General features: G+C 37.1%; 1 protein-coding gene across 1 annotated transcript; it reads right to left on the minus strand.

The window, feature by feature from the left end:
• Positions 1 to 2,250: 2,250 nt before the first annotated feature.
• Positions 2,251 to 3,353, minus strand: MC4R (melanocortin 4 receptor). The gene has a single exon (XM_022584265.2). It carries the CDS (start codon positions 3,351 to 3,353, stop codon positions 2,355 to 2,357), a length of 999 nt encoding a protein of 332 aa, XP_022439973.1. The 3' UTR covers positions 2,251 to 2,354.
• Between the last annotated feature and the right edge of the window lie 8,094 nt (positions 3,354 to 11,447).

The following is an 11,447-nucleotide window of genomic DNA, read 5'->3' on the forward strand; positions in this document are numbered from 1 at the left end:
TAAAAATACATGAAGGAATCTTACATGCATATTACCAAGTGAAAGAAGCCAATCTGAGAAGGTTACATACTGTATGATTCCAACTATAGGACATTCTGGAAAAGGCAAAACTGCAGAGACAGTAAAAGAGTTAGTGGTTGCCAGGGGTTAAGGAAAGAGGGACAAAGAGGTGGAGCACAGAGGATTTTTCAGGCAGTGAAACTGTTCTGTGTGATACTATAATACATGTCATCATTATACATTCTCCAAAACACACAGAATGTACAACGCCTATAGGAATGAGCTCTAATGTAAACTACGGACTTTGAGTGATAATGATGTATCCCTCTGGGAGAATATTGGTTTTACTGGAGAAATAGGAAGTAACTAATAGAGGACTATTTGGGGAACAGGAAAAACTGAGTAAGACACAGCCTTAGCACTTAAAGAAACGGAAGCATAATATTGTTCCCTGGGCACATAGGGGAGGGTGGCAGGGCACACAGGTTCATGACTAACACTCACCCCATCCCTGTAAACTGCTCCGGGAGGAGGTGTGAAAGTCAGGATGAAGGAGGCTGATTTCCTTTCAGTGGGAGAAGTGGGCTGGTTCTAAATGGACCAAGCAGCATCTGAAGTGACACTGGACAGAGAAATAGAATGGACTGGAAGGACAGCCACCACAGAAGATGGGGCATGCTCCTAGGTCTCTTCTGTGTCTCCAATCTCTGGGATTCCTCACAATCACTATGAGAAAGAACGAGCGGGAATAATAGCAAGGACAAAAACACCGTCTGTGTCCTGCTACAACTTTGGTTCCATTATTTTAGTCTGTGTTTAAAACCTCACACTTATTTTTACTTCAGAATAGAGGCTTTGCAGTGAATCAGGCTTCAGTATCACCTTTCATGTGTAAGCTTTAACTTTACTGATCACGTACTTTAAAGTAATGTTTCCACATAAATGTTGAAAGTGTTTCTCAGGACTTGCTGTCAATATGTAAAACACTTATATTTGAATTAAGCAGTACCTTTGCGTGTTATCCCTGCCCATGAGCATTTGAGGAGACTATAAATTAAATCAAAGGATAGTTTACTGGTAATCCTCAGCCTCATATATTTTCTCTCTTAAAGTACACACAAATTGGAAAGTACAGATTTTGTTCTTCAGTAGCCAAATCCATGGGATTATTTTGGAGCAAAGCAAGCATTTACTCTCTAAAATATAGTTGTGGAAGGCTAATTTATGTTATGATATCTTCTGGGGTTCAGGTAGTACCTTTTTCCCTATTCATAATGTTCCAGCACAGGAAGTTGCCTTATTTTAGACTTTTACAAATATTACCTGAAAAAACTTATGCTATAGATTTAGTTTTCAAAGCTAAAATCTTTGATAGTGAGTATTTAAACTCCAGTTCAAAAAATAAGCAATAAGTAAACAAGTCACCTCCATGTGAAAAGTGAAAGAACTCAATATGAATTGTGTAGTTTTTTAGGGAGTAGAAGCCGGATCTCAGTGGAGCATCACCTTTTCTGGACATTTCAGCAGGTTCTGGGTCCCTGGTTAAAGGGGCAGAAAGACCTTATACTCTGTTTTTATTAGTGGTGGTTGGAAATAGTTTGGTATCAGGAAGTTTAGCTTGCCATGTTAACTTAATTTTCCCAGGCCACTCTAATCCCCATAGCTGCAGTTTTTCTCTCCCAAACTGAATTGCCTGTGTGGAATATCAGACTCTTTGCTTTGGGCAAATTAATCTCTCTGTCACTGAGAAACACTCATGGTTTTCTGAGTCAAAAATATCCCTTTTTTAAAAGTAACTGTTTTTCTCCCAATAGAAGCTTCACTTCTACTTCTGTACAAGCATAATGAGCAAGTTTTATTATATTACTTGAAATTTCAGCTTTAAAATGATTAAGCGTCTGTTCTTCAATATTTCTCCCCTAAATGCTAGATCAGATCTCTACACTTCAGTGTTGTATAGTGTAATATAAGAAACCATTTATTAGAATATATTTAACGAAGCTGTGATTTCCATGTTACTAAAACAAGCAAAGTGTCAAATCCTTGTGAATAACAAGAAAGAAACACTGTTAAACTCTTCATAAGGACTTTTTTTCTTTTTTAAAAATCCAAAGTGCCTACAACCTGTAATATGGATTAACATTTTACAGCCCAAAAGTAGCATGACATTAATAATACACAGATACTGGGCACTTTTTCACATCAAAAATCATAAACTTAAATTATACAATAGAATTTCTCCACCGATGCCTTACACAGAAGAAGAAACTGTTGCGGAAACACACTGTTCAAGTTGTATGTATGAGAAGGAGAAAGTCTCTTATGTCTGTGTTTAGCATCTCATCTGGCCCCACTTAGTATCTGTGAGACAAATCACAGAGGCCACCTAGAGGATAGCAACAGATGATCTCTTTGAAGGTTTTCCTCAGTTCTTGGCTCCGGAGTGCATATATCAGAGGGTCAAGGATGGAGTTACACATGATTAGGATGAGATACAAGTTAAAGTGAGACATGAAGCACACACAGTATGGATTCTGGGGACAAGAGATGTAGAATATTAAGTGGAGGAAGAAGGGGGCCCAGCAGACAACAAAGACCCCAATCAATATGGTCAAGGTAATCGCCCCCTTCATGTTGGCACCTTGGCGGATGGCGCCAGTGCCTGGGAGGACGGCGATCCTCTTAATGTGAAGTCTGGCCATGAGGAACATGTGGACATAGAGAGAAGCCATGAGAGCCAGCATGGAAAAGAACACGGTGATGAGGCAGATAATAACAGCGCTGCTATCTGAGTAAATGATGAACAAAACGCCCGACACTGTGCAAGCTGCCCAGATACAACTGATGATGACCGCGACCCGCTTAACCGTCATGATGTTATGGTACCGGAGGGCATAAAAGATAGTAAAATACCTGTCCACAGCAATCGAAAGCAGGCTGCAAATTGATGCAAGCAAGGAGCTACAGATCACCGAGTCAATGACATTGTCAATATTCACGGTGAAACCTTGTGCGTCCGTGTCCGTGCTGTTTAACAGGGTGATGACAATGGTTTCTGACCCGTTGGAAACGCTCACCAACATATCAGCCACAGCCAGGCTGCAGATGAAAAAGTACATGGGTGAATGCAGATTCTTGTTCTTGGCTATTGCCACAATCACCAGAATATTCTCCAACAAGCTTATGACACCCAGAGTCACAAACACCTCAGGAGAGACAAAAAGTTGCTCGTAGCACCCTCCGTCCGAGGAGCCTTTTGCAAGGGACTCACTGGCATTGCTGTGCAGTCCGTAGGTGCTGTGGTTCCAGAAGTGGAGAGAAGTGTGCATTCCATGGTGATGGGTAGAGTTCATCCTGCACCAAGTGGATTCAAATCCCCTCTGGATTGACTTAACCTCCTGGGTCAGGTAGCGTCAGCGATTTTCTCCACGTCTTTACGTGTCTGAAAGTTAGAAGGCTGAAACTGGCATGCCTGTTGTGAATAAATGTCACATGCTCCGAAGCTTGAAATGGAGTTTTGAGTCTCTTTCAGGGACGCCTCTGATCAGCATCATTTTGAAATCTTAGGCTTCAAGATGCTCATTCAGTCGAGTCTGCTGTTTGCTTTTTTGTTCTCACTTCCACTTTAACTTGAGCCGCATGCATTCAGGTCTTTTCAAAATAATTTGCCTAGTAGCTGCTGTGCTATTGGGAGGCAGGTCTGTGTGCACATGCTCACATCAGCTACCCCTCGGACGTATCAGTTCCCAACCTGAAGCTTTGCTTTGCCGTTAGTAGCTACTGCTGATTTTTATGGTGTGTGAAGGGAAAAAAAACGTTCAGAGTGGCTCCTTCTCTGCTTCCTCTGGACCAATCCAAGTCCAGTGGAGTCTGTGAGACACCGATGATGTTCCAGAGATGCAAACTGCAGGCAACATTGATTCAGATGCAGAAGCCTGTGGAATCGGGAAGCGAGCAGGATGTGAAAGACTGAATTTCCCTTTTCAAGTTTTTAAGGAAAACAGCTTGGCTCCCAGAGGACATTCTTTGATATCACAACAAGTAATCTTGAGGCACCCAGGTTTATTCCTATTTAAAGGAGGAGTGTGTGTGTGTGTGTGTGTGTGTTCCTGAAATAGATACACTGCCTTTTTGGCCAGGACATTGAATTTATTTACCCTCTCAATTTCTTTGAATTAAGAACAAAGGCAGTAGTGCTTCAATTTGAAATAGTTGAAACACAGGGAGAATATGTAATAATGCAGGAGACTATGTCGTGTATGGAAGGAATAGGTAGGTAGTTACAATTTATCACAAGCCTCAAGAAGGAGTTCATTTCTTATGCACTAGTATAGGATATTGCTCCGTAGCAGAATTTCTTTTATCATAGCTAGAAAAGTTTTATTTTCATTCACGATATTTAAAAACAATATAGCATTAATGTAAACTATGTTTACTCTGAACTCAGAAAGAAAAAGATCAATACTAGGCAATACTCAGGTTTTTTTAAAGAATTATTAAGGTATAATTGATATACAAAAGTTGCACATATTTAAGATATACATTTTAATGAGTGTGGACATTTTCATATCTCCATGATACCATCATCACAATCAAGGTACTAAGCATATTCATTACCTCCAAAAATTTCCTTGTATTCTTTTGTGTTTCCTTTTCTGTGTGGTAATACACTTAAGGTGAGATCTACCCTCGTAATATATCTTAAAGTGCACAATACTATATTATGAACTACAGGCATTGTGTGGTACAGCAGATCTCTAGAACTTGTTCATCTTGCATAACTGAAACTTTATAGCCATTGGGCAACAATTCCTTAACAGTGGTCTTGGCAGTGATTTCTTGGAATTGACACCAAAATTACAGGCAACAAAACCCAAAATAGACAAGTGGGATTACAACAAACTAAAAAACTTCTGAACAGCAGGGAAACAATCAACAGAGTGAAAAAGCAATCTAGGCAAAATGGGAGAAAATATTTGCTAACCATCTATCTGATAAGGGGTTAATATACAAAATACGTAACGGAATAACAAAAAACTGAATAGCAAAAAAACTAAATAACCCGATTTAAAAATAGGCAAAGGGCTTGGACAGACATTTCTGCAAAGAAGACATAGGAATGGCCACACAAAAAGGTGCTCAACCACACTCATCGTCAGGGAAATGCAGATCAAAACCACAGTGAAGGATCACCTCACACCTGTTAGGATGGCTGTTATCTACAAAAGAAAAGATAACGAGCATTGGCTAAGATGTGGAGAATTCTGAACTCAGTTTTTTGGTTTTTGTTTTTTTTAAGGCAGCTTATCCACTTCATTAATCCGAGGCTTTCTAAATTAAACCCACACATACCTTGGTAACTTTACTTATGCAAGCCAAGATGAGTGGATGCTAGTTATATATCAGAGTTTCTCAATGTTTTGCTTAAGCTAAGTTTGAAAGATTGTGAGAAAGTTACTTTTCAAATTTAAACTCCAGGTTATGACATTTTCTATAGTGTTTTTCCTTGCTATGACTATTTTTGGTTTTAGCTCTATATAATTTGTGGCTACTGACAGTAGGGACAATAAAAAATAATTATTTCAAAGTTAATTTTAAGTCTTCAGTTATTTAGGTAAGGGCTTTATCTTCTTCCCTTTTGCGACAGAGGCAATGTTAAAGTATTATTCCTGAGCCTTGAGTTAAATTAACATCTTCCATCCATCCCTGAAATTGGGTGGGACGAAATTCTAACTAATGGAATGCCAGTACAAGGTGAGAGCGTTGTTATCTCCTTTGTGAGGTTCTACACATTTTCCCTCTGGTCTCCTCGTGGATGACTGCAGGATGTCTTTGAAGCCTCATGTTATAGATGTCAGAACCATATCATGAAGGAGCCTGGGTCTCTGAATAAGTGCACAGAACACAACTCACATCTCCAACTCCCTCCACACCCTGGCCCACCAACTACATTGAACTGTGATACAAGCAAGTGATAAATACTGCTGTGTTAAGCTGCTGAAATATTGATGTTTACCTGTCACAGCAGCTAGCATAAGTTACCTTGACTTTGAAACTTTTTAATGGAGCTGTTTACAAGCAGCAAACCCAAATTACATGAAAATCCTTTCTCCCATTTTGGATTTGCATGAGTAGCGAATTACCTAATAAGCAAGCAATAGGGAAGAAGTCTGTTGAAACGTTTAAGCATCAGATAACTCTGTATGACCTTCTTCCTGAGTCAACCTTGACTTTGTGCTGTCTACTTCTCTTGGTGGCGTAATTGTTCCATTTTCTTATGCTTAAAATTCAGAATATCTTTGACTTGTTCATCTTTCTCAAAAATCCCTGCATGAAATCACTTGTAAAATACCTTCTACCAGTGTGTCTGACTCCTCTTTCTCTCGCGACCAAACTCACTTCCCACTATTCTCCTTCATGGAAACTTTATTGCAATCAAAATTCCACGCAAGATTACGTGCACACTAGAGAGTTTCTCATGAGTTTACCCTATTCCCTCTGCTTGGAATGCTCTTTCCCTATATTTGTGAATGCGTAATCATCGTTATGTTGTAAAAATTAATAGGCATATTATGTATAATTACGTAACAGGTAAAATTAGTACTTGAAAACAAAACTCTCTTTCCTTTGGGTTTTCACCAAAAATAGGATTTAATTTAGGCATTATGATCACACTGAAATCCCAGAAAACCATATACATTTAAAATCTCAAATTCAATTATTTGGTGTATATTTTCTCAAACCTTGATTATATGGTTAATCATGCTGAAAAGATACCATTTTGTCATCTCCAAGGAGGAATTTTAATTGTCTGGTATAGTTTAGTTCTGTAGAAGCCAGAAGAAATACAACCAGCAATGTTAGACACATTAATGGGATTTTTAAAAATTTATTTCAGATTTCTTTTTTCTGAGTATACAAAAAATTGAGTTAGATCATAATATATTTTTTCTCTTCTGAGCATAATCCTTGTTTTACATTTTATAATAATAAATATGAAACATTACTAAAGAGAAGTATTTATCAAACTGCGCTACACAGAATACTATTTTTAGATGTTAATGTTATTCCCACCACAGATAAAAGGTCAAAGAATTTTGGAAAACATTGCAAACTCATTGCCTTCTTGAAGTTGCAGAGTTTACATTAGCAGGTAAACTTTCTGAAATTTCTTATTAGAAAAAAATTCAGTATTGCTTAATCTACTTATTTCCTGAACACAGACCCTATCTTCCCCCACTTTTAGTTTTCAAGTACCTGTTACACTCAGTTCTATAACAATCATTTTGAAAATGCGAATTTGTTCCAGAGTTGATTGATATATTAGAGGATATTTTGAGCATAATGCAAATATTGTGTTTGCTTTTATGTAGTTTTATGTAGGTGAATGTGGAAAACTGCACCCAGCTGATCCAAGACACAAGAGACAAAACACACACACACATCAAACATTTACCAGCCACCTCAGCCAACAACGTGTGTCACGACACACAACAATTTGGTGTTTCAACTTCTTGTGAGATTTCAGATCCTTCTTCCTCTATCACTTCATCTTACCTCACAAGCTGTAACCCTCCTGAAACTCACTTCCTCAAGCAAACTGCATCTTTTTCTAGATAAAGTTCCATATTTGTTGTACTGTTGAGGGTTGGGTTTGTTTGTTTTTGGTTTGTGTAGTTTTAACTATTAAGCATGTGTAATTCTGTTCTATTGTTTTTGTTAGGTTCCTGTCCTTTTTTTTTAATGTGTCACTGATGAAGTTTCTGAGTGTTGTGTGTCTAACCCCATTTTTCCCCATAAGCCCTAGTTGTCATTGTGGTTGCATGATTTTGTGTAGCACATTGATTTTTAGACTACATATGTCACGTTACAGCAGAACTAAAGGTAACATGATTTGGAACATACAGTTTGGGAAATATTCATGTAGAACAAATTATTCTGGCTATGCAACTCTTACTTATTTTAAAGTGTTTAATGATTACCATATGCACCATGAACTAGAATCCTTATTTATAAAAATACATCTCTTACGTCTGTAGGCTGATGTTCATGTCTTCCAGATTAAATAATTGCTGTCTCTATATAGAATATCCCAGTAACATGCATACATAATTCATATGCAATATTGATATATATGTAAGTTATTATTTTAGGGAATAGAAGATAGAGACATTAATCAAAGCTGTTTTAGTTACTTCAGAGCCACATATATTAAACTGTCTACGACCAGCACCAATGTGTTGGTGATAATGACAATTATATATGCAAGCTGTAAACATTTTTGGGATATGAATAAAAATAATAATGGATAAAAATTTGCCAGTAATTCTTGTAGATTATTAATAATTAGGTAATGATGTACTTAATGTGAACATTTTATTACCTGTAACAAAATAAAAACAATTTTTCTCTTTAGATTATATTTATCAGATATTTAAACATTCTCTAAATAATATATGGACTACAAGCAATTTTTGGTTGAAATCTGTGTTTATAATTATTTTTAATAGAAAACAAGTATTGTTCTCTATTGTGTTAATTTAAGTATATCACTTGTTTGTTTTCAAATCTTTCAGAATTAGACAACACTAAGATAGTATAATAACTTTCCCTAAAACACCTTCACGTCTAATAAAATATTATATATTATAAAATATTAAATATTTTATTAAATATTAAATATTTATATAATAAATATATATTAAATATTTTAAATATTTATATAATAAAATATTATAAAGTTGATACTATGAAACATGAATTTATTTCAAAATATTAGAAAATTTTTCTGTAAAAATTTCATTTTAATTTGGCTTATAGTAATAGCCTCTGTATGATTTTGCTGTCTTTATCTTAAATCCCTTCCCAGTCTACTTAATTTGCCTTTCTTCTTTCAATTCTTCTATCAACCAATATTTTTACTGAGCACCTACTATATTCCAGGTATGGAGGCAAATAAGTCATGTGCTCTGCCACTGAGGAAATTTAGTGTAGATATAATCTAAATGGGAGACTTAATTGAAAGCTAATAATTCCTACATATTGTGACTAGTGATTAATAATTAGTAATTAATAGAAATAATCTCTGCTTGGGCTGGTCTTAATTTGTTTATTGAAAGTGTTTTATTAAAATGCGAATTGGAGGAAGATAGGACATAGCTGGGTGAAAGAGGTTGAGAGGGCTAGAATTCAAGGCAGTTCTGCAAAATCAGATTGTGTGAAATAATATTATTAATTTGGGGAATAGAGAATACTTTGGCATGGCTGCAACACACAAAGGAGAGGTATAGAAAAGTCTGGAGATGTTAGCGAGGTACAGGTCACCTAGGACTTTGCATGTCATGCCAGGGGGCTAGGACTTTACATCCTTGGCCTCTGTAACAACATGTAAAAACCTTGAACGAAGGCCACATTAAATTACCTTCAAGATAAAGAGCTTCAGTACGGAAGCAGTAACGTGATAAGATTTAGGAAAAGCACAGTGTGGAATTATGGAGGGTAAAGGGTCAGGAGTAATTACTAAGGTACTATTACAGTAGCCCAAATAAGAGTTTGTGAAGACCTGAGTTTAGCCAGTAGCTGTTTTGCTGCAGGTGGGACTACTAGTCAGTCATGAACGGAATGAGGAAGAGAAAGGAATGCTCTCCGTTTTTTGGCTCCAGTGAATTGGCAGATGTTGGTGCCATTTACCTGGTAGACACATGGATTGGTTCTCTAAGTCTCCATTTGAATCTCCTCCAGTTTGGAGTTCAGAAAGCTAAAATTTACACTGCCCAGTTTTCCTTGCAGCCTGCATTCTGTATGGGAATTAGTTTTTCCCAATTAGATATTTTCTCAAGAGATTTGGAAAGCCTAAGTGAGGCCGAAGTCACCTTCCTGTAGCCCTAGCAGCTGGCTGAGGATCTGCCAGATGTCAGCTTTGGCACCAGGTGACTCCACCTTCAGGTGTCAGGTCACCCCCTCTGTGAATCAGGGATAGCAGGACCAGCGGCATGTCCTGATCTGTGGACTGCACTCAAGTGGTGTAAAATTGGAATAAATAAAATAGTTGAAGGTCTACAGCACCTATTCCAAAATTTTTGTAAGCACCTATTTCCTGTATTAAGTCCCTTTCTACTTGATACACTGAATGTCTGTTTTCCACACTGAACTATAATTATTATACCTGATTAAGGAATCCTTTTAAGAGACAAGATGCATTTAGTTATTAAAATTTTGAAATTGAAGTGTTTTTGAGACATCTAAATGGACATATCTATTTAGCAAAGATGAGTATAGAATACAGAGGAACAATCTGGTATAAAGACATATATTTTGGTTGTAGTAGATGTAGGCTGTACTGAAAGCTGTAGGCTTCTACTCGGATGGAAGAAAAAAGGGAATTATGAACAGAATCAGGAGGAACACATGTATTTGGGAGGCACATGTAAGAAAAGGAATAGGCAAAGGAGACTGTGTTAGTTTAAGTCTTCTGGAAAGAAGATACCAAGATAGGATGAAGTGCATATGATTTTACTGATGAAAAGACTGTGAGAAAGAAAAAAAATGGGGAGTGAGCCAGGAGAAACTGAAAAAACTGTCAAATCACAATTCGAGCCTGACCTTGAGTGAGGAGAGAGGGAAGTAGGCGGAATGGAAGTGTCCTAGACCTGCAGTGAATTTAGCCCCGCTGCGCACGGTGATTGGCTGGGGGCACCTGTGGGAAGTGTGATGGTGGAGCAAGTGTGACAGTGAATTTCAGAGAGCAATAGCAGGGGCTTATGGTCAGTTAAGCTCCCTGTAGTTGGAGGTCTACTGGCATATTTTCACAGCTGCCACGGAGTCTGAGAAGTGGTCAAAAGTGGTAGAAGAGAAGCAGGAGAGAGTCATTGGACTATCAAAGAATAAAGAGTATAAAGGAGATCAAAGGGCGGCAGACACAGATCAAGCAGAGATGTCAAGTGAAATCAGAATTGGTGTTTTTATACTGAAGTCAGTGTCGCCCTTTTCGGAATATATTTTGTTCACAGTATCTTTACTGATCAAAATATGACATAAAAATATAAACAGTTCCTATCAGATCAGTAAATTCTCAGTAATCCCAATAACACTTAAAAATAAAATAACATGCTCCTAATTAGGTCTGTTACAATAACTTTATATTTGAGTTTATGGGTAAACATTTTTAAGTGGATGTGTCAATCTCCCCTGAAGTTACAGTAATAGTATAATAATAGTAATAACTTCAAAGCTTACCATAAGAATTAAATGAATTAATATATATATAAAACATTTTGACTAGTGCCTTGCACAGAGTAAATGCTATATAAGCATTAGGTATATTTATTTTATATATTTTTTAACCTAATATTTTTATGGCTCTGTAGTCTTTCTGGGAATTGCATACTAGTCAGAATCCACTTTTTTTTTCACACTGTATTCAATGGGAGCAGTTTTTAAAGACACTT

The sequence above is a fragment of the Delphinapterus leucas genome, chromosome 14, assembly GCF_059928025.1.
Source record: "Delphinapterus leucas isolate spDelLeu-1000000601 "Yukka" chromosome 14, BTC_Dleu_Yukka2, whole genome shotgun sequence".
Classification (NCBI taxonomy): domain Eukaryota; kingdom Metazoa; phylum Chordata; class Mammalia; order Artiodactyla; family Monodontidae; genus Delphinapterus; species Delphinapterus leucas.